The sequence below is a fragment of the Leptosomus discolor genome, chromosome 8 (assembly GCF_034619465.1).
Source record: "Leptosomus discolor isolate bLepDis1 chromosome 8, bLepDis1.hap2, whole genome shotgun sequence".
NCBI lineage: Eukaryota > Metazoa > Chordata > Aves > Leptosomiformes > Leptosomidae > Leptosomus > Leptosomus discolor.
Window position 1 is genome coordinate 38728541 of NC_141398.1, and position 22821 is coordinate 38751361.

Sequence of the window (22821 nt, forward strand, 5' to 3'; positions counted from 1 at the left end):
AGAGGCAGCAAGGAGGGTTAGGTTGGATGAAAGCAGTGTGGATGCTGTCCAGGAGATAAATCCTGCTGTTTAGGGCTGCTGTTCCTCTGGCTTCCTGGGTCCAGGAAGAAGGTAGTTGTTACCTGGGCTTTTATCCAGTCTTCACTTCCCCTTACCCTACCTATGGGATGCCTTTAGCTCTGCCTCAGCCCCTTCCCCTCCACAGCTATTTTGCTTATACTTTTATATGACCTTCTTGGCTTCTTTGCCCTTTTTTTTCCAGTTCTTTATTTGTAGCAGTGGTTTGGTTTTCATCCCTTTTTCCATTTCAGTTGCAAGGTCTCTTCCCCCTCTCCTCCCCATCCCACCGCCCCAAATTCCTCTTCCAGGCTGAGACTGGATCCAGGTGATACCAAACCACTGATGATGCAGGCAGATGTTTGGGACCTGAATCTTTCTGGAATCCAGCAGGTGCTTCTGATCCTTCCCCCCATGGGGCTGTCCATCTCCCTGGGCATGGGTGATGCTTGGGGCCTGGCATCTTGGCTTGCCCAGGTTGTGTCTGTGGTACAGCTGGCTCTGGCAAGCAAGTTGGAGCCAGAGCAGAGCTGTAGGAAACAGGCACTGGGGTGAGAGCAGCCATTTCCATGGTCGGTCCCTTTGCCACATCTCCAGGGCTGGGTGTTAAGTTACTGAAGGGCTGTCGCATGTTACTAGGGAGAAGTCATGGCACTGGGGTGCGGTTAGGCTGCTCGGTTCTCCTGGGAATGCCTGTGGAGCGGCTCTGCGCATCAGGCAGGTGGCTGAGCTGAGTTAGCCGTGGCGTGGACACCCCTGGGACTGCGGATATGCCCAGGCAGCCCTGCCAGCTCTCCAGGGAGCAGGTACCATCCCTGCGATCTGGGTAGGAAGACATGCACGCTCTGGTCTTAGGGCCCACGTGCTGGAGTGGAGGGCGAGGGGGGAAAGCATCCTCTGACAGTGGTTTGGGACCATTTCTGGGTGCTCAAGCCTGGCCTTGCACTGTTAGGAGGGAGGAGAGCACTTTCTACACTTCCCTTGGGTATTTACCATCAAGTCCAGGCTGGAGCCGGAGCCTGGCTATTAATAATAAGCAAAAAAACCCTTGTTCTTCTGACTTTGACTCTTTCTCCATTGGGTGGCGAGTTCACCTGCGGGAAGGTTCCTGCACACACAGGCATACTGCTGAGATGCAATAACGGCAGACCCGCAAGGTTCGGGGATGACGGCTCTCCCCTGGGCCCTGGTGAGCACAGCTTCTCCCCAGCTGCCAGGGAGATGCTCTGCAGCACCTCCCGGCAGCAGCCTCCGCTGCTTTTCTGGACATGAAGATGCTGCTCTCGCAGTGTGCCTGGGATACTCAGAAGGGAGAGCAGGACCACAGGTGGGAGCCGGACCACGAGCTTGTCTCCAGATGCCCCTGAGCTGTGGATCCAAGGGATTTCATGGCCAGTGAGGTTCTCACGCTCCTCATAACCTGTGCTCAAGCCTCCAGCAGAGTTCCCAGGGGTGTGGGAAATTGCGGCCAAGGATGATGAGGTTTGTGTGGCTTGCAGTGCCTTTAACACTGCTCTCCGTGTGTTTCTAAGATGATACTCCATGTATGTGTGTATATATATTGTATTAACACATCCTGCTCTTCTGTGTGAGTGTCAAATGGTTTTGCTTTATTAATAAATTTATAGTTATTTATAACTTCCTGTGAGTGTGTAAGATTTCTGGAGTGGAGGCCACGTGCCGGGCTCCACCTCCCCTGTTTGTCATTTGTGCACTGTCTGCCTTGGTATTTTTTTTCATATTTTCTTTCTTTCCCCTGAACTTTTTTGATGGAGAAACAATAGCTCATCCACCTGGAAACTGGAAGTCGAGACACAGGGTACAGGCAGGCTCCAAAAGGGCCAAAAGCAAAACCAAACAGAATCTGCAATGTGCTTTTGGCCCTTGCTAGGGGTGGACCACTCCCTCCCTGGGGCAAAGCTTGCTGCTGGGGCTTCAGGGCAGAAGCAGGCAGGGTTCTCAGCCTGCCAGAAAGAACTGCCCGTTTAGGAGGCAGAAGCTGATGGGCGTTGTGCTCCGAGGACCCCAGCCCCATGCATGACTCTTTCAGCTTTCCCAGAGGTTTTTTTTTCTGCACACACACACACCCCGCCCCCCCATCCTGTGATAGCGAGAGAGGAGCCCGCTACCTGCAGACAACCTGACTTGCTCCATCCCACACCCAGGCCAGGTAAGATGTGTGTTCATCTCCAGATCACTGTAAAAACACTTCTGGCTGAAGGTTTGGAAAGGGGATGGGATGGGAAACTGAGGCCAGAGTGGGGACAGCACTCGCCCAGGATTCTGTGGCTGGGAGATGTCTCAGCATCCCTTCTTGGTTGGCTGCTCCATTCAGAGCTCCTTAAATTTCAGCAGAGAGGTGCTCTGGAGGAGGAGGAGGAGGGATGTCTGTGTCTCAGGGGAAGGGGCAGGACCCCCTTCCCCTTTGCTGACACTGATACTGGGTCACTAGTCCCTCCGTGGCAGCAGTGCTGAGCCCTGGGAGGGCGTTAGTGCTGCTGAGCAGGATCGTGCCCAGTGGCAGAAGGGCAATACCTTTCCCAGCTGCCCTACTTTCTTATTCCCAGCTGGATGATTTCCATGGGAAGATGAAAAGTTCAAACACAGCCGATAGCCCTAAGCTGTGGCCACGTTTGAACTTTGTGGTTTGAGGAAATACTCCGTATCCTCAGGGCAGGCAAAACCACATCGGTGCCACCAGTGCTTTGCATGGGCTTTTTACTTTCTCGCCTTTGATTTTCCTAAGTCACAGCAAAGCTGCATAATTTTTGCAGACGCCAGAGCCCTGGGCTCTGTCTGAGGGAGGACCAGGAGCGGTTGGTAGGAGCAGCATCCCCTCAGCACATTATTAAGAGACCCTTAAGGTGTCTTTGCTTTTCCAGAAGACCTTACCTATTTGGCAGCTATTTTCCATGCAGGTAACATCGCTGATCCCTCCTGCCTTACCCCAGGAACATAAAAACTAGGGATGCAAATGAAAGGACAGCAGAAATGGATGGAAAGTAGTTCTCCAGCAAGCATGCCAGGAGTAGTGACAGCACTGCCCAGGTGAGGAGCTGAACCTTTGCCTTCCTCCCCGGGGTTCCTCCTGGACATTCGCTTGCAGAAATAAGTCAAAGACCATTGTAGACAGGTCTGGCTCGAAGATGCACCTCCAGAGTGTTCTTAGGGGAGATGCAGGTTTAGCCATCAGCAGATGCTGCTTTTTTTGAGCCCCTCACTGCAGGATTTCATGAACCTGAGCCTGCAAAAGTCCACCTGAAACTGCCCCAGCATCGCTTTGCTGTTTCAGGCAGTGCCATCTGCTCAGGTGGGACCCTGGCAGCCTCCTGTGAGGTGGCACCTGGGCCAGGCTGCACCCCAAGGGTTGCAGGATTTGGGCCTGTGCTGCTTCCAACTGCTGATCCTGCTGCAGGGGCAACAAGTTGGTTTAAAGCCACGCCTGTCCAGGAGCCGTTGCTGTTCCCCAGGAGCTTGCACATGGGGCTCTTGGATGCACCACCTCTTGCTCCCTTTGCATGGGTGGTTTTTCCTGGTGATCCAGGGGTTTCAAGGCATTATGCAGCAGCCCCTGTGCCCTGTTTTCAGCACCGAGGCTCCCCTGCCACCCCCAGCCCTGGTGCAGGGATCAGCATCCATCCCGCAGTGCAGAGCAGTGGGTTTACCCCCAGCCCTGTGCAGAGGAGTGCATTTGGAGCAGCTGAAGTTGCCAACAGATTAAAAAGGGATTTTTTTGGAGTGCTGGAGCATCACCTGCCCCAGCACTTGGCAGCCCTGGCCCCTGCAGCCTGATGACGGAGGCAGCATCCTGGTGGTGGCCATCTCGGCTTATTGCACTTCCTGGGGTAGGCTGGGCCAAGGGAGGAGCGGCAGTGGCCCATATGCTTTGTGTGACAATGGCACAGGCATACAGGGCTTCGGTGTGCTCAGCGACGCAGTTTGCCTTGCTTGCCCCTCCGCACCGCCAGCCAGGGGCTGCGCCGGGGCTGGAGGCAGCGTGAGAGGCTGGAGAGGCGAAGGGATGCGCAGGGTTGACTGATCCCATTGCACTACGGGGGCTGGAGGTTTGCAAGCAGGTGCTGTGGGAGGGTCTGAGCTCACCCCAAGGAGGGGGAAACCAGGATGATCAGGGCTGCCTGGCCTGGGATGGGAGCCCTGAACTCTTCTGCCGGCCACCATGGAGGGTTTGCTGCTGATCACTGCTGGGGCAGGGACAGCTCTTCTGTCTGGAGTCACGGGGAGCAAAGTGGGGAGAGATGAGGCTGGGTAATGGCTGTGGTAGCCGTGAGGCCTGAGGGGGTGTGGCAAGCACCTTTGATTCATATTTCATCAGTCATCACTCTGCTTCAGAGTGAACGGTATCTCAGAAATATAGAGATGCTTTTCAGTTGGCTTCCCCAGGCCCAGTGAGTGGAGAGTAAGGTGTGATTTTGGAGGTGGCTGCTCTGTGCCTCAGTTTCCCTCGCTGTGAATGAAAGCTGCAGAGGTGCTGGGCTGGGGACACCCATGGGACTGGGGAATGAAGGACCTGGTCAGGGGACTCTGGTAGTGCTCTGGGCAGCTCTAGCCAAAGACAGAAGCTGGGGCTGGACATCGAGCAGTGAAGCTGTGCTGATACCTGGATTCTGGGGTGTAACCAAGGCTGCGATTAGGGGCGATGGGAAAGGCTGGCAGCCGCGTAGGGCTGGAGGTAAACGGATCAAGCAGCAATTGGCAGGCTCAGCAAGGGGAGACTTAGCTCAGCCTGACACAGATTTGCTGCCTCCTGCGGGGTGGGGGGGCAGAGCTGTGGCTGGAGCATGCTCAGGCACATCACCCTTGGCACTTCACCGTCGGCACATCACCCTTGCATCGCCCTGCAAGGTTTTGGCAGCCCCATTGCTGCTCGGCTGCACATCCCTGCGCCCACCTGCACCTGGGTGAAACAGCGGCCTTCCCCGCAGCACTGCCGGGCTTGCACCCAGCTGGTGAGTGCCTGGGGTAGCTTTGGTGGCCCCAGGGATTTTGAGGATGCTCAAACCTCCTTGATTTTGGGGGTTTCTTTGCACTATCCTGCACAAAATCCAGGCTCCCTGATGGGAGCCAGGGCATTCAGGACAGCTGGATGCTGATAATCCAATTTGCAGGCAGTGCTGGGCTAATCCTTGCAGAGCCCTGAGCGGATTAGGGTGGGTTTGGGGGGTCAGCGGTGAGCTGCAGTGGCCAAGGGAGCCCACACATCCCGGGGGTGGCTTCCCAAGGAGGCGGTTGTGAGCGTGCGGGGGTAAGTGCCTGCAATGGAGGTGAGAGATGCAGCTGGGGTTTCTGCAGGGCCACCTCCACATGCTGTGGCGGGGATTTGGTGCTCTGAAACAGAGCTGGAGAGTGAGCTGTGGCGGGGGGCGCAGGTCCATGGTGAGGGAGTGATGCGGCAGGTCAATGGGGAGTGATGATGCAAGGGCGATAGAACTGGGTAATATGGAGGGATTTGATCTGATGCTGGATGGGAGGAAGAGGCTGAAGGGCTCCCTTCTCCAAATGGGGATGCGCCCCGCTTCTTGCTGTCTGAGACTGGGGCCCTTTGCCCGCTGGTGAGAGCCCCACGGAGCTGGCACGATGGGTGGTGGCATCAGCCAGTGCCTATAACGTGGGGGGCGTGCACATGGCTGCCCACTCTTCGGTGCAGGCAAATCCTGGCTGCTTATTCCTATTTCTTCCAGCAACTGGTTTTTTGGGGACCCACAAATGTTTCTGTCCCCTCTCTCGTTTGAATGCACCAGAGGAATGGCCCTGGGCCTCCATTTTCCTTCCCGGGCCTTAAGCTCCAGGCTTTTACAGCTGCGCAAGCTTATATTGGAGGAGGAGACCTTGGCTGTCACAGGGGGTTTGCTCCAAAGCATGGGTGGAAATGCTGCTGTGCTGCATGGCTCCACTGGGTTTTCCTTGCTGTTCCTGGGACATTTGCATTTCCTTAATCCCCCTACACCCAGTGAGAGGTAAAAGGCAATTTCTTAATTGGTTTCTGGTCATCAGATCTCCTGGGAGGGGTTTTTTGCATGCGCCCTGTCTCAAGGATAAGGGGGCTCTCCTGGAGAGAGCGTGGGGTGCCGGGGGCTGGAGGTGCTGCGTGGGACAATGCTTTGGCCCCATCCCAACCCAGCTCCTGGGCTTGCACAAGGCAGCGGTGAGCAAAGAGCTGAGGATGCATGTCACCTCACCTGGGAATCTCAGCTCGTTAAGATTTAAGATGCAAGGATTTGGGCAGCCCCCGATGACCCACCTTGAGGGATTTGTAGGTGTTCTGTTCTCACTCCCTAAAGCTGAGTGAGGGGTTAACATAAAGAGCCCAGCGCTGAGCGGCTTCCAGCCTGGAACCTGCTGCGTGTATGAGACTGGGGCCACATGTTAACCTGGGATCAAAACTCCCATGCAGTCTCCTGGCTGGGCTGGATGGAGCTCAGGTATCTGCATTGTCTTGCCCTTTGAGGGTGTCTCCTGTGATCAGCAGCATGGGGACCACTGGAGATGCCCCTGAGCCCCTCATGGAACAGTGGGGTATCTTTGGAGGGGCATTTTGGGCAGAGTGCATCTTTTTGGAGGGGCAGCAGCAGAAGACATCGCCAGTTTGAGCTGGGGGAGAGCCCCCAGCCCTTGTCCTGTACCCAAGCATGGGAACGTGCAGCCTTGCTCGGCTCACTGGTGCTGCGTCCCAGCTTGAAGTCTCACTGAGAAGGGGGAGGGGGGATGACTCAAAATGATAGAACAAACAGAGCTCGAACAGCTGAATCCCTGCTCTGCAATGTCTTGCTTTTGCCTACCCCTTCAACGTCTCAGCAGCCACAGCAAGACAGCACTGGCTGCCTTTGCTGCCCTCCCCAGGGCCCCAGGCAGGTGTCTGCCCCAGCAGCCACCATGGCCCTTGGCTGTGATGGAGCAGAGTTGTGTGCTAGAGGCAGAATGAGTTGATACGTGTTTTGGGACATGAACATGCTAATAAACCAATTCTGCTCAAATTACTATTGTTTTTCAGTCCTCAAACAAAAAATGAGGGGGAGCATAGGGACCCTGAGGAGAGCATCACAGTTTCTGTAATCTATCTGCTACGGCTTCACTGGTGCTTCTCCTTGTGCAACCCTGGCCATGGAAGGCTGTGCAAAGAAAACCCCCAAATGAGCAGTTACATTTAGGAAAAGCAAGTTAACTGAGCCTGCAAGCTTAAAATAGAGGGAGTAGTTTGCTCACAATAACAGTGAGGGGTCAGGGATTGAGCCGGGTTTGGTCTGGCTGTGCTGCAGCGCCATGTTTCCCAAGCAGGACGCAGGAACAGAAGGACACCAAGGACCTTTTTGGGCTGCCCTGGGGACAGTGTGAGCTCCTGGTGCACCCTGTATTCCCTGTGGAGCGTGCATTCCTGCTGCTGGCCTCTCGCTGGCTGGGGACCCCTCCTTGCTGCCTTCAGGTGGAGGGATGCTGGGCTGGATCGAGCGGGTGGTTCCCCAGCCCCCGGTGCCCCATCTGACGGAGGAGACACCTTCGGCCCTGGTGCGGGACCCGGAGCCGACTAAGGTGAGCATGGAGCCAGTTCAGGGGCTACCAAGGACCCCATGAGCCTGATGGAGAGATGCCCAGTGCTTCTGTGCCCAGCCCCTGCACTGCGGCACCCAGGGATGCTCCGCAGCATCCCTGGGAGGGATGGGGGCCAGGATGCATCCCCCTTCCGAGCTGCCAGGAGGCAGCAGGAAGGATGGGGAGTCCCTGGGGTTTGCAGACCTCTTTGAGCAGGGGACAGAGTCCCCTGTGCTTCACTTTCTGACACCTTCTGCCTTTTACCCTGTAGGCACCGATGGGAAAAGCTGGTGGCCCTGGGGATGCTGCTGACCGTGCATGCACCGAAGGTAAGCACCCACTGCAGGTAGATGTGCTTTTACCAGCCTGTCTCCCTCCTGCCTGGCACACCAGGAGCTGACGGAGCCATGATGGGAGCTTTCTTTTCTATTTTTTTTTTTTTTTTCCTGCTGCCATTGAAGAAATGGAAAAGAAGGTGGGATTTGCAGTCCCTGAGGACCCAGGCTCCGTGTTCGAGAGGTATTGCTCTTGCACCCTCCAGTATGCAACACAGTTTGCTTGGGATTTTGCTTTCAGTCAGGGACTGGATGCCCGGGATGGGGATCCCAACCTGACTCACCCTCTTTCCTGGCAGCGTGGGGAGCAGTGTTCTCTCCTGGCTCTCCCAGGGGCTGGAGAAGGTGATTCCCCAGCCGGTCCTAGCCCCGGGGATGCTGCAGGTGCTCGGGAAGAGTGTCGAGACAAGCATTGACATTCCTGATCAAGTAGGTAACAGATCTGGGCAATGGTCTGGTGTATTTGGGCTTCTAGCTCTTTTTACCTTTTCTTCTTTCTTTTCTTTTTTTTTTTTTTTTCTGTTCTTTCCTATCACTCTCCCAGTGCTAACACTGTGAGGGTGACAGAGCACTGGAACAGGCTGCCCAGAGAGGTTATTGAGTCTCCTTCTCTGGAGGCATTCAAAACCCACCTGGATGTGTTCCTGTGTGATCTACTCTAGGTGGTCTTGCTCTGGCAGGGGGATTGGACTAGATGATCTTTTGAGGTCCCTTCCAACCCCTAACATTCTGTGATTCTGTAACTAAACCTGCCCTGCCTGGGCTTCTGCCTTCATCTGTCCCCGGGGAAAGGGCAGGTTTCCCTCCCCACCCGGTGGAATGACACCCCCGCCCCCTGGCTGCAGGGCAGGTGACGGTCTGTTTGGCTTTTCAGACGGAGGTCCAGATCCTCAGGGATGAGGAAGAGGATGTTCTAGGTAAGGAAAGCCGGGAGCTTGCAGCATCCTGGGGGCCCTTCTGGGACTCCCACTTCCCACCTCTGCAGTCAGTGATGGTGGTGCTATTGTCCCCTTGAGCTGGCTGGTGGGAGAATCAGGAGCTCCCAGCAGTGCATGTCCTGGCTCTCCCCCACCCCCATGGCATCACTCTCCTTGCAGAGATAACCCCCTTCGATCCAGAGGAGGATGAGCTGGATGGCTGTGAGTCTGAGGCTGGGTCAGATGCTGGCACAGAGGAGTGGTAGGCCGGCGGGGGGGGGGCAGGGGGGGAGGGCAAGAGGGGTGCAGGACGATTTCCTTGACCATGGTGCGCTCTCCCTGCAGGGCAGGTGTGCGGGTGCTCAGTTGGCTGATGCAGGGTTTCGAGAGGATGGTGCCTCAGCCGGAGATGCTGAAAAAGCCAGAGGTGAGCACCGCCTGGCTGGGAGAAGTTGGGGGGCTTCTGGGCAGAGGTGACAGCGAAGTGGGCTCCCTGTCCTTCCACCCTGGGGAGGGAAACCCCAGGGGAAATCAGCAGAGCAAAAGAGACCTTGGGGTGCTGTCCCTGTGCTCCCCAACCTGTCCGCACGCTGCCCCCACCCTCCGTTCAGGACCCACTGGTGCCAGCAAAGCTGGGGTCTGGGTTTAACAGTCCTTGTCAATGAAATGGGGGCAAAACTGCAGTGGAGGGTGTGTGGGACTGTGTGCATGGGTCCCCTTGGGGTGGGGAATGTGCATGCCCGGAGTGATGTGGGGCCACAGATCGTGCTTTGCCACGTCCATTGGTCACTGTCCCTCTGCAGCTGGAGTCGAAGGAGCAGAAGTGCAAAGCCATGGTGGAAGGTGAGTGATCCCCTTTCCCTGGGTGGCCCTTTCAGAGGGGACATGCTGCCTTTGAGAACCTGGGTACAAGCAGGCACCGGCGCTGGGGCTGCCTTCCGTTACCTGCTGTACCAACTGTGCCAAGAGGGGTGGGCATGCCGGGTCCTGGCATCACAACACTGCCTCTACACCACATCTGTCCCCAAACTGCCCGGGTCCTCATCCCAGGCTGGGTCCCCGGGGGCGAGCCTGCCAGGGATGTCCCCCAACCCTCTCCCTCTGTGGGAGGTGACCCTTCCTCGCTTGCTCCCCTTCCCCAACAATTTATAAGATGACTGCTGCATTGCCTATCCAAATAAACCTGAGCAGGCACAAAAGAGACGAAATCCCGGGCAAAGTCAAAAAGCAGTGTTTCAGCCACCCAGAGTACCCCAGTAGCTGTGGAGCCAGCAGCGGCCGAGGAGCAGCTGGAGCCAGTGGCCACCCTCATCCCTCGATCCCTGGCTGGGGATGGCAGCAGGTAACCATGGCTGCATCTTCTGCAAGGCTACCATGGCCAGAGGGATGGCTGCCGTGGGAGCAAAGGCTCTCGCTGCCGGGTCTGACAGTGATTTCTGGTCACCAGGATGTTTGCCTGGTTTGTCCAGGGGCTGGAGAAGGTGATGCCGCAGCCGGTGACCAGGGAGAAGCAGGACTCACAGGTATGCTGTCTGCTGGATACGCAAAGGGCGCGTGAATGCCACATCCCCAGCAGGGAGGGTGTCCCCTGCCATGCAGATGCCTCCAGATCAGTGCTGGGACAGCATGGTTTAGGCTGTCAACCCACTCCTTCAAGAGAACAAATCCCCACGACCTGCTTAGCTGATGAAAACCAAGATTTGGCTTCTAAGCAGCGAGAGCCCATAGCATGTGCTTTCTTTGCCATTTCCTCGTCTTTCTGTGTGGCATAGGGTGGTGTCCAGGCCCTGGCATCTCACCCAGGTGTGGTCCAGCTCTAAGGAGAAGCAGCAGCAGCAGCAGCAGCAGCTTTACACACTCTCCTTTCCTTCCCTTGCACCCAGGCGAACTCACTGATGTGCTCCTGCCCTTACCATCATGCTTGCGGGTGCTTGTGCCCATGGTCAAGCCATCCAACATGCCCCGAGAAATTACATGAGCTATTTACAGTAAAAGGGCCACATTTAGTGAAAATGGGGCATTTAGGGTGCAAATTTAGGTTTTACCGAAAATGGGCAACATCTCATATTTCCATTTTCCTCCTGGCAGGAAGTGACTGCAGCAGCCTCGAGTCCTGTGGAAGAAAGTAAGTGGTTGTTCCATCTCACCGTGCCGGTTAGCTTGCTGAGGTCAGAAAGGTCATTGAGAAGAGGGGCTGCTGGTTGCTTTTATTCCCTGGTCTGCCATGGGTGCCAGCTGGGGAGCCCCTGAAATCCCCTGTGGAAGCCGTGAGAGGCTGTTGATGCCTGAGAAGCAGGAGCAGATCCAGGGTTGTGGCATGGGCTTGGGAAAATCAGGCCGTTGGAGTCTCTGAGTGCTGCATCCCACATCCTCAGGTCCCAGGTTTTCAGGTTAGTGCTGATATCAAGGTCTGTCCTTGAGCTGTGCCGGAGGATGTTTGCCAAGCTGGTGGAATCTGATCAAAGGATTACAAGGGAATTCACACCTGCCCCCTTCATTGCACTGTTTGGTATGTTTGCTGTCCAGATCGAGGGTGTTTGCCAAGCCTGGTGTGAGATGTCTAGACAGCTACCTTGGGAGAACAAAATCCTGGGGTTAGATGCATTAGATGTGAGTCTGCATGGTTGTAGGAAAACATTGCGGGGTTCACACCGCTTCTTGCCTGCCTGTGGAGGGGAAACAAGCTCTGGCTCTGCGGGCTTGACTCCCCCCACCAGCCACGTTGTGGAATGCTGAGCAAAACAGGGAGCCCGGCTGGGAGCCACAGCTGCCTCCATGGGTGGACCAGGCAGGGGAGATGTCATACAGCCCTGTGCAAGTGCTGTCCCAAGGAATGAGTGTTTGGCTGGGCCATGGGAGCTGCCGAGGGGAGCGGGGATGCGCGGTGGCACACGGAGGCTGTGCATCCCTCCAGGGACATGCTAGGAGGTTGCTCCCACTGAGCCACCAGCCACTGGTGGAATCTCGGAATGGGAAATCCTGTGGGAAGGTGTTTCTCTGTGTGTTTGTACAAACTGGAGACCTGAGCACTGCCATGGACTTTGGAAAGAGGCAGAACCAATGGGATGCTGCCGCACTTGCAGGGCGGTCGCACCCTTTGTGCCTGGCTGCCTGGCGTTGCAGCTCACTTTGGTGCAGAGATCTGCCCTGTCACAGAAGTGCCAGCATGCTCATTAATGTTTTCCTTCTCCTTTTGTTTCAGGGGGCAAAGGGGCTTAGCGCCTCTGAAACAAACGGAAAACGAAGACTGTGGCAAGCCAGCCCTTCCCACAGCCAAACGAGACCAGCCCAAGGAGAAAGTGCAGCTGGGGAGGAAAAGCAAAGGGGAATCTGCAAATTGTCTCTAGCTCCTTCGCAGCCAGGGCGACGGGGACCAGAGGCTGGCTGTGTGTCTCTGGTCCCAGTGCTGTCCCATCCTGGCTCATCCTTGCCTCTGGGAACTGGAGCTATTGGTTTTGCAGGATGATGTCTACGAGATGGGAGCTACAATTTATAGGAAGGTAGAAAAGCATCACTCAGGACACCTTGGAGGCAGAAAGCCTCTTGTTGCAGCCTCCCAGCACTCCTGGCCCCCTCAGCCCCTCCTAGCATCCAAATATTCACCCCTGAGACTTCCAGCTGAAGCCCACAGGCTTCTTTTAGAAGACTTCTGCCTCTGAAGTGTAATGTTACAAAGCTCTTAAAGCTCTCGTCAGCTTCTCATTGCTTTTCTTCCATTAACTGACTGTATTCTCCCAGCCAGTGGAAAGGGCTCTGGTTTGCAGCAGCAAATGCAGGTGGGTGAAGTTAATCTCTAGGCGAATGGATAGGAATTAAAGGTTGAAATCCTTTGCCCAGGCTCTCCTTATGGGAGGACTTACACCAAACTCTTCTCCCAACTACGGCTGCTCCTTCCTGAAGCTCACAGCTCTTTGGCTGCAGCACTAACAGGCAGCAGGAGTGTCCCAGCAGGGAGGGGATCCCAGGGGCTGTCTCCAGCCTAGAGGTGTGTAGGCAGGCGGAGCCAGGCCAGGTATGCTGGGCTGGATGGAATGAAAGCCCCTGCACCCCAGGTTTTTAGTACAGACCTTAGAATCACAGGATGGGTTGGGTTGGGAGGGACCTTCAAAGACAATCAGGTACAACCCCCCCCGCCATGGGCAGGGACACCTTCCACTAGAGCAGGTTGCTCCAAGCCCCATCCGGTCTGGCCTTGAACACTGCCAGGGAGGCGACACCCACAATTTCCCTGAGCAACATGCTCCAGTGCCTCACCACTCTTATCATACAATATTTCTTCCTTATGTCCAATCTAAATCTACCTCCTTCAAGTTTAAAACCATTGTCCCTTGTCCTGTCATTACATGCCTTGGTAAAAAGTCTTTCTTCATCTTTCCTCAACTCCTCCCCTGATATATTGAAAGGCCCCGATAAGGTCTCCCACTGTCTCATCATGTCTCTTTAGGATGATCTAGACAGTCATAAAGATGAATCATGAGCCAAGAATCCAACCTGATGTCCATCCCCTGTGTTTATAATGAATCCCACTGGTACCAGGCTACAACTTTAGTATTTACCCTGTTTTCATATAATGTATCCAAAAGCTGTAGTGTGGCTTAAAAGCCATCTCCCTGATTGCTGTCCTGCATTCTAATTAATGGAGACCTAGAGGGAATGTCCTGACAGCAGCGTGGGCACTGTGGGGTGGGTAAATATGGCACAGAGCTGACCGTGGGTGGGTTTCCTGCCTTTCTGTAGTTGAATTTGCACATTTCCTATTACCTTCACTGTGGACATGTAAGTTCTGTTGTCAGGCAGACCTCAAAATAAACTGGTTTTACAGTATATGGATGCGCTTTCTCCTCCTGTTTCTCCGATGTGTGACTGGCATGGTAGGATGGGTACCCCTGGGACACGGAGGGGGCTGGTCACCGGTCAGGCCCACGCTCTTCGCTTTGCAGCAGGTCTGACAACCTCCCTGATAACCCACCGTGGATTTTCTCCTAGCAATGCTGGGAAATTGCGGGGCATGTGGGATGCTTCCTATGCCATGAGTGCTGGGAGTGGATGCGGCATGATGCTTCAGGACATTGCAATGTGACCTCCAGGTTGAGCCTTGCTCTGGAAAACCAGGGCCCTTGGGCTGCACTAATGCAGCATCTCGTTTGGGGTTTGCAAAGGGAAAGGCTTTGGAGTCTTCCTCTGGCTGCTTCTGTTTGCAAGGAGAGTCAAAACGTGGCCTGGAGACAGACCAGATTGTCTGCTGGTGGAGGTTTCTAGGCGCATAGGGAAGCTGATGGGCACCTGTATGCAAAGACTTACAGATTTCATAGGGCTCCAGCTGCCCTTGGCACAAAACAGTGAATTTTCTTCTTCCTTCTGGCAAAAGTGCCCAAGGCATCCATCTGGCACAGCTCGAGGGGACTGGGGCTGCACAAGTCTGTGGCATGCAGCAGCACCTCTGCATCGAGCAGCTAAAACGTGGGACCTGCCCTGGCCCTACCCCTGGCTTCTTGAAAATATGCTACTCTCACTTCATCACCTCCCTTTCCCCATTCCTGTTTCAGTCCATATTGTTCCTGGGGAACCTGAGGAGACTGACCTCGTCCTGGAAGAGATCAGTAATGACTGGATTAACGAAGTCACATGCAAGATGATGGCCCAGGGTCGTGAGGCTGAGCTGGTAGCAGACGCTCGTCCCCTTCCCCCCATACAGGAGGAACCTCAGGAAGAAGAAAACAGGTAGGAGAAGGGAGATGCTGTTGATGGGAAGCTCTGCATGCTCTCCGGCTACCCGCATGGTGGCCATGGGAGGAAATGAGCACATCCCTGGGCATCTCTCCTTGCCAGCGATGGAGCTGGCAGCAGGCAGCCGAGGTGCCTGTTTCCAAGGAGGGGGGCACCAGAAAGACCCAAAAGGTGTTTGAGCAAACAGCCTTTCCTGCTGGTGTTGAAATTTGGGTGGGGGCAGAGCCATGAATGCAATGCTTTGTGTTGCCCTGCGGAGGACAGCTGAAGGGTGCTCTGCTTAGGCTTCCCATAAGTAGATTTTGTCCCTAAGGCAAGAGGGTTGGACCTCGTTTCCATCAACTGCAGGTCCAACTGTCAGGACATTTGAAAATGGTAGTGTTCTCTATGTAATTCATCCTACTTCTTCCAAAAGAAACCCCTGCTGAGGTCCTTCTGAGGGCTGGGCAATGCATTCAGAGCCAGGAGCGGGCTGCATTGTAGCAGGGGCATGAGAGGTGTCCATACACTCTCCCAAAGGGTTTGGGAGCCCCCCAAAATGCTCCCTGAGCCCAGCACATGTGCAGTGGAGGGTGAGTGCAGCAGCCACCACCTCTGACATGGGCAATGCTCACCTGCACTAAGCACAAGTGATGCCCAGAGCCACGTTCACTCAGCAGAGCTCTCTTCTGCTCAGCCAGAAAATGCTGGACGTTATAAAAATATTTTTCAGCATTTTTTTCCCCTTAGTATATGAGCCTGAGAAGCTGTGGGCTGCAAGCATGTCCTGTCCTGGAGGGTGGATTTCATTAGCAGGGAGGTTTTGGTCAAAATCAGCAACAAATGACCACTAAGCACATCCTCTCCCCACGTCACAAGGGGAATTTGAAGGCTCAAGGACTCTATTTTTTTCTCTGTTCTTCCTCCCACCCACTTGGGGCTGCAGACACTAATGGACTGTGAAACAACATGTGCAGAGTGTGTGTGTCGCCTCAAGATGTTGGCTGGAGGATGGATGGAGAGCATCTCCAGCCAAAGGGGATGCAGAGACTGGCAGTGCTCCTCTTGTGAGGTTCAGACATATTTTTTGGATTTCACCTAACGAATTTCTTCTCCCCAGGCTGTGGTTGTGCTCCCCGAGCGCTGCCGAGGAGGAAAAGGAGGAGGAGGGGGAGGAAGAGGAGGAGGAGGAGGAGAAGAAGGAGGAGGAGGTGAAGGAGAACGCAGGGTGAGTGGCTCCTGTTGCTTTTACGGCTTTGTTGGAAACAAGCGTGTGACTGTGGTTGTTGTTTCAGCTGCAGTCAGAAGCCAGCGAGGCTGAAACACCCACGGAGGAGCGAGCACCTCGTGGCAGAGTGGGGCTCCCCAGCCTGGTGGGCTGCTGGGGTGTGCTGAGGAGGGAGGGATGCTTTGGGGAGGGATGCTTTTGCAAACCAGCTCACCCCAGGACTCGCTGCTGACGTGGTACCTGGTGACAGGCGAGTGTTTCCTGGTGACAGAGGCTCCATTGCGGCCGCCCATAGCAACCACAGCCCTTTCATCAGGGTCCAGCCACTTGGCCAAACAGGAGCCCCAGCTTGTGCCTTCGTCAAGACTTGGGAGCACCTGACTCCTGGAGATGGTCCACGTTATTTAAAACCACAGCCATTAATTCAGGGCAGTCGGAATTACTATGAGTATTACAGAGCTGAGTTTAAAGTCAGGATTATGTGTTGTACCTGAAAATGCTACTTAATACAAGTAGGTGCAATTTTACATTTTTTCCTGCTGTAGAAAGTAGCTGAGTTACTGTTAGCTGTTGTAGGCAGTGACTTTGATCTAGATGGTATTTAGAAAAATCTTTCTGCTTAGTTTACTGTTTTACTCTGATTTCACGTGAGATAAACATGTAGGGATTTATTACCTAGCGCTACAATATTGTTCTCCGTTAGTTCCCCTGAAATAGCTAGATTTTCAGGGAGAAGCTGAAAATACATGATTATTCAGTGTTAAACCCACCTCTTTCTATTTCATCAAAATCTCCCTAGAGCTTGACTACAGAAAATTGAGCTTCAGTTGGTGGGTGAATGAGATGCTTCTCCACCCTTCACTGTGTTTTTCTGTTTGCGGGAAAAGAGAAACAACGACAGGTTTTCTAGGTTAGGATCACAAGACTTGCATTAAATGGGGGGAATTATTTAAAATAATTTTAAAAAGAAATATGGAAACTGGAAAGTTTGGAAAATAACAGTTTTTCAAGACATGGAGATAAAAGAGAAAAAACAGCCACTGCTTACTAGGTATGCTTCTGACTTAGGACCTGCCAAGAATGCAGAAAGATGGTTTTTCAATTTTCGTGTATTTAGCTGTCTTAAAATTTTTCATTATCCCAAATCCCCACTTTGCGTCTCTCACCAGCAAAGGACAAATCAGGAGATATATGCACAGAACAACACAATGAGGCTTTTTTTTCAGTTATAAAGTTACATTAAACCACTAAAATCGATCTTGTGAGCACCCTTTGTCAGAATAGTGGAGCTGAGGTCTGTGCTTGCTGCTGAAGGAAAATGAGAATTATGTGTTCTGGTGGTGTTTCACAGAGGCAAACATGGGATTCAGATGGTGTTTGCAGGGCAGCCCTGCCCGGAAATTTGGCTCTTAGCTTTTTATTTGGCAAATTTTAATTATATGAAAAATTATTGTGCACAGCAGGAGAAACATGCTGCCTGTGTTTTCTGCATCTGTAATTTTTGCTCATACATATGCAATGCCGTGCATTATTTATGCATTTCTCACCTGGTCTCCCATACAATACTTTTTCCAAGTCCCTTCTAACCTAAGCAGCCAATTTTTTTGTACCATTACGGTATTAAACTAAGATTTCTCTGGTATTGTTCCCCTGCAAATGAGGCTTGCAGTGGAGCTGGAAGAGCAGCGCTCCCCGACACTGAGCGAGCCGTACACCATCCCCGTTGACCTGATGCCCCCCATTCGCAATGTGCCCAACCTCAGAAAGGGCAAAAGTGAGCTCAGACACTTGTCTCTGCTTGATCTCTACTATCCAGCCCCCCGCTTCAGTCGCTCTGGCTCACTGCTGATGAGGGTGTGGATGAAGCCTACTTTGCAGAGGAGGCCCTCAGGTTTGAGCAGCTGGAAGAAGCTGAGATAAGTGATCTTGAAGGTGCTTTTGTACAGGTATGACATTGCTCCTTGCTTGGTCTCAGCTCTGCCATGAGGTCTTGCTGCCCATCACATGCTGGGGGCTCGGAGCTTGTCCGGGGGGACGCAGTGCTCTGGTGAGGTGCAGGGATCGGGATGGGCACTGGGAATGTTGCCCACTGAGATGTCCCCATCTCTGCACTTGAGACAGCAGCAGTGCACCAAGGGAGGGCTGCTTTCACCCTAAAATGTTGGCACTGAACAACAGACTGAGAGGCTGGTGAATGGTGGGGGGATATGGGGCACCCAATCAAGCAGCCAAGTCCGTTCTTGCTGATGGAGCAGGTCTTTTTCTCATTAAAATGGCTTTTTCATTTTGAAGGTGGAAGAGGAGACAGCTGAAGCTGTTGAAACCGATGCTGAAGGTATAATATATAGCAGCATTAACGCCAAATTAGGATGCAGCGAAGCAGGCAGTACGATGCCTGGCGAGGGGCAAATGCAGCTTCTCTCTGCCCACTGCTCGCTGTCTGGGAGCGGGCAGCTGAGTTTTCTGCAGCGTGGGCCCTTGAGGGCAGCTGGGGCTTTTCACTGGCTTAAAGCATCCCATGGGCACAGCGCGATGGCAATAGTGTCATCAGCCAGAGCCAGCTCGGAAAGGCTGGTGCTTACGCAGTGCTTAGTCTTGTTGATTAAGCAATCTCTGATGTGAATCTCCTTCAGCTGAAGAATGTAGCGGGTGGGTAAAAAGGTTTTTTTTTTCTTTACCACTTTGCTCAATTTGGGAAATAACTGGTGGCATAAAGCACATTTTAATGTAACCTTTGAGGAGAGGTAACGGGTTGGTAATGAAAATCGGGCGGTGAGCTCCCATCACAGCCTGAGTGAGCAAAGGCAGATCCTGGCATAACTCCACTGACGTTGAGTGGGCAGTTGCACAACAGATGACTTGACATGAGCCCTGGTATAGGCTGGCAATTTCTCTGCTTTTGCAGCCGTTGCAGAGCACCTGACCTTGGAGTAGTGCTAGAAAAGCGTGTGGTAGGATGCTTGCTGCCACTGTCCTGTGCCACCCACACCTGTGAGCGATGGGCGGAAACAAAAACCCCAGCAGCCCTGCATTTCTTTGTGCTGACGCAACCGTCCTGTCTCAAACCACTCTGTGTTTTATTGCAGCTTCAGATGACTTGTCCTTTGCTTGAAGCACCTAGGCACCTAGCAGCATGTCCAAGCGTGTCCGAGACGTTGAGCTAGATCAGCTGGTGCATGACAAGCCGCTCAATGGCGGGGACACCTCCCTTCCCGGCCGCAGCATGCTAGAGCAGCTCCCCAATGTCCCCAGCTACCAAGCCACCGCTGCCTCCCACATGCCCATCCTTGTCACCAGCACGCCAAAGGCTGGAGTTGTCAACCGCAATTTTTGCAATGAGGAGCAACCCCCCCTAGGTACTAGAGATGTCGGCTTTGACAACGGGCTTGCATAGCTTGAGAGTGGCAAGGGGTTATTGCTGGAGTAGTTGCTTTTCGTTGCTTTTTTGGGAAAAAAATAAATAAAAGCACGCTTTGTATTGCAGCACAGAGGCTGGGGAACAAAATTCATGTTTTTTCCGCTCTCGCCTCGTCACTACGTGCCTTTCTAGCTAACCCCTAGAGAGCGTTTGCCAATATCCATAAATGGTATGCTGTATGTTTTGACCTGACTGGCCCAAAACTCTCCTGAAGGATGTGCAGGCAGAGGGTTAAATATCCGCTGCACACGCAGTTCTCTCCTCAGCAGTCATGCAACCCACTCATACCAAGAGGACGGTAAGATGGAGGTTTGCTGTTGACAGTTTTCTGCTTTTTAATCCAGAAGTACAAATGATGTTTCTGTAGCTTTGCTTTGTTTTTAACCAGCGAGCCCAATTCTGATGCTTTTCCTTACATGCAATGGGATTTTAACTTTGCAACCCAAACTGGCCTTTTCTTGGTGATTTGATCAAGCCACACTCTGGTCCACTGTCCTACATCGGGGGGGAGGGGGGGGCGCTGTGCACAGGGTCTTTCAGACATGCGAATACCTCCATTGGAAGCAACCCTGCAGGAACTCATTGCATTTTGTTATACAGCTAAGAAAAGAGATGACATTTCAGAGCCCGTCTGGCTGCAGGGTCTAGCCAAGATAACCCCCAGTGCCATTTCTCCCCTGGGCACTTGACACCTCTCTTTACCCACTATAAACATCCAACCTTCCCGCTTTGAACCTTGAGGCAGGAAGCAGTTACTACCTCTGCAAAAGAGAGAGGCTGTAAGGTCTTTTTTAAACAGGGCCACCTTCTGCATGAAAAGCAAGCGGTCGTGTAATTTGGAGCTTGCATAGTCCATATGTCTATATTCAGAAGACCCAAGAGATTTTCTAGACCCTGGGAGGCAGTTTTGCAGCTGGAAATCCTGTGTTCCTGCTGATAATCCCCATCTCCATCGTTTTCTGAACCACGGGGACCCGATGCTTGCACAGAGTAGTTGCAATCACTGCAAGCTGGGAAAGCAGAAGGGAAGAAGGTGGCACTTCTTATAGTGTTAAAAACTGGGCAAAAAAAGGAGAAAGAAAAGCTTTAAATTGTTAGGAGAAAGGAGTGCCAGATGAGAAGGGAATGGAGGGAAAAGGAGAGATCTTCCAGTGTGCTGTGGGGTTTGAAGGCAGCTTGGTGGAGGCAATGGGGCTTGGGGATCCATCTTGGCTGCAGGCTGGACCCTGCACCCCTCTCACCTGCAATTATTGTCCTTCTCCACGGGCCAGGTAATTACCCCACCGTGGACATCAAGGTTGTGGACAGCGGAGGCGATGCTGTGGAGAACAACGGTGCCCACTTACCAGTGCCCGACACCGGCACTCCCAACATGCTGGTGGTGCCCGGCACAGCGCTGGCGTCCTCCAGGTATGGCTCTGCCCAGACACGGTCCCTGGCTCCCAGGGCTCTCACCTCCCCCCCCCCAGTAGTGCTGGTGCAGGAAAATTTATACAACCATATGGAGCAACCTGTTTCTGGCAGGTTTGGACAGCGAGCCAGGGTGACGTGTGGCTGTCAACCCCATGCAAGGCCTTGCCTCTATTTTTGCGTTTTTTAAATTAAATGGTTAAATTTTATGTAAAGCTTTTGGGGGCCAGGGACAGCCCTGTCTGTGTGTCCTCCTGGAGATGGGCTCAATCCCCAGGTCGTGGTCAGATCTCATATGTTTGTTGACACAGGTGTCTGCTCCCAAATTCAGAGCACAGGGTGGGGGTCTGTCTGCTGGGTATAGGCCTTCATCATAAAACCCAACAGTTTTCTTCTTGCATTTTTGCTGGAAGGGTTTGCATATTCCCCCCTGGCTTTGTGCCTCTGGATCAAGGATGCTTGGAGAGGGGGAGGATTAAAACTGAGCTTTAAAATCGAGGCTGGAGGAAGCTAATTGTTTTTTTGGCTGTTGTTTGGGGGGGTTTTGAGGCTCATCCTTGCAGAGGATTAAAAATAAAAACTGTGGTGTTTTGTTCTGTGCTGAAAACCAGGTGTTATATTCATCCTCACTTAACAGCTTGGATCTTTTAGTAAGCAAGCTCCTGGAGGATTTGGAAATAAAATGGCAAAAATGTCCATAATCCAGTCTGTTGAACAGCTTTTTAAACTGGGAAAGCAGAGCCCAAGGAGTCATACAAAATACCTGCAGTGCAAATACTGACAGCATTAAGAGGCCAGTCATTTAAAGCCTGCTGTATCTCACTGCCTTTTTTCTCTTAGCCAAGCGACAACAATTGTCCTGTGATAACAAGCTCATTTCTGAAGAGCAGTCGAGGCTTGCATCCTCAGCCACAGAATGTTTGGGATCAGTCTGGGGAAACACCTTTGGCAGTTGCTGCTCAGGATGCATTTTTCTCTCCTAAGTTAATGAACAGAACAGGCTGTTTTTCTGAGACAGAAGAGTCCATGTTTTCCAATTCCATCAGTAGGCGTGGCAGCTCTCAGTTTGAATCAGGGTCAAGGTGATGGGCTCTTATGCCTTCAACCCATGTAGAAAATGGACAGCAATTTGGATTCACACACATGCCACGCATCTCAGCACCTCTTGGGCATCTCTGGAGCGCAGGGTCCAGCAACACAAAGGCACAGCCTTAGTTTATTTAGATCCACTTACTTATGTGCAGTTCTGTCCCCACCATCATTTTTTATCAAGTCTTTTATCAAAACCTTATTGTGGTCTTTCAACACGTAAGGAGAGGCTTGTAAAAAAGATGGAGAAAGACTTTTTACCAGGGCCTGTAGTGACAGGACAAGGGGCAATGGTTTTAAGCAGAAAGAGGGTAGGATTGGACTGGACATGAGGAAGAGACATTGTATGATGAGGATGGTGAGGCACTTGCACAGATTGTCCAGAGAAGCTGTGGCTGCCCCCTCCCTGGCAGCATTCAAGGCCAGGCTGGATGGGGCTTTGAGCAACCTGCTCTAGTGGAAGGTGTCCCTTCAAATCTCCCTTCCAACCCAAACCATTCTGTGATCCTCTGGTTCCTCAGTAGGGCTATTTTTTTTTGAGCACCTCAGTTTTCTCACGATATTTTCTACCAGTTTCTTAAAACAGGTTGTATATTTGCAGTTACAAGAAGGTTGCATATGCAGTATGAGCATATGAACCTTTCTGCCATGTCTCTAGGTAGTGTCTGTCAGGACAAGACTGGAGGTATCTTGGCAGAGCTGAAGATTTTTAAAAGCAAGCAACTCCTGTTTTGCTACATAAAGAAATAACATTTCCTCATTCTGAACCAGAAGGAAAATGCTCAGCTCCAGCTGGTGTTTTCAGAGGAAGAGGACATCAACTCTGCATTGAGCAATCATCCATTTATCCTAAGTCATTTCTGTTGGCCATAGTCTTGAGGTTTTTTCCCACAAGGGTCTGTAAAGGATTAGAGTTAACATTGCTTACACAGAGTCACAAAAGACTCACCACAAACGAGACACACATTGCCTAATTGGTGCCTGGAAACAAGATCTTGCAGGTGATAAATACCAGGCTACACCAGATGATGCCATATGGGTAGGGAGCCTGTGCGTCCCACATTGCTTTGGGCAGGTGTAGGACAGCCCGGTGCTTATGGCCACAGCTTTCCAAGG

General features: G+C 52.8%; 1 protein-coding gene across 1 annotated transcript in view; it reads left to right on the forward strand.

Moving 5' to 3' along the window:
- CNGB1 (cyclic nucleotide gated channel subunit beta 1) overlaps window positions 1–22821 on the forward strand; it is a 39575-nt gene that overhangs the window by 3480 nt on the left and 13274 nt on the right. The window contains exons 4-22 of the mRNA XM_086468803.1: window positions 369–608; window positions 1268–1384; window positions 7351–7403; window positions 7496–7602; window positions 7874–7931; window positions 8064–8121; window positions 8237–8366; window positions 8812–8854; window positions 9035–9116; window positions 9200–9281; window positions 9658–9697; window positions 10046–10196; window positions 10302–10377; window positions 10943–10979; window positions 14401–14575; window positions 15681–15788; window positions 17605–17734; window positions 18081–18123; window positions 20478–20616. Coding sequence (XP_086324929.1) covers window positions 369–608; window positions 1268–1384; window positions 7351–7403; window positions 7496–7602; window positions 7874–7931; window positions 8064–8121; window positions 8237–8366; window positions 8812–8854; window positions 9035–9116; window positions 9200–9281; window positions 9658–9697; window positions 10046–10196; window positions 10302–10377; window positions 10943–10979; window positions 14401–14575; window positions 15681–15788; window positions 17605–17734; window positions 18081–18123; window positions 20478–20616 — 1869 coding nt within the window. The remainder of the gene's footprint in view (window positions 1–368; window positions 609–1267; window positions 1385–7350; window positions 7404–7495; window positions 7603–7873; window positions 7932–8063; window positions 8122–8236; window positions 8367–8811; window positions 8855–9034; window positions 9117–9199; window positions 9282–9657; window positions 9698–10045; window positions 10197–10301; window positions 10378–10942; window positions 10980–14400; window positions 14576–15680; window positions 15789–17604; window positions 17735–18080; window positions 18124–20477; window positions 20617–22821) is intronic.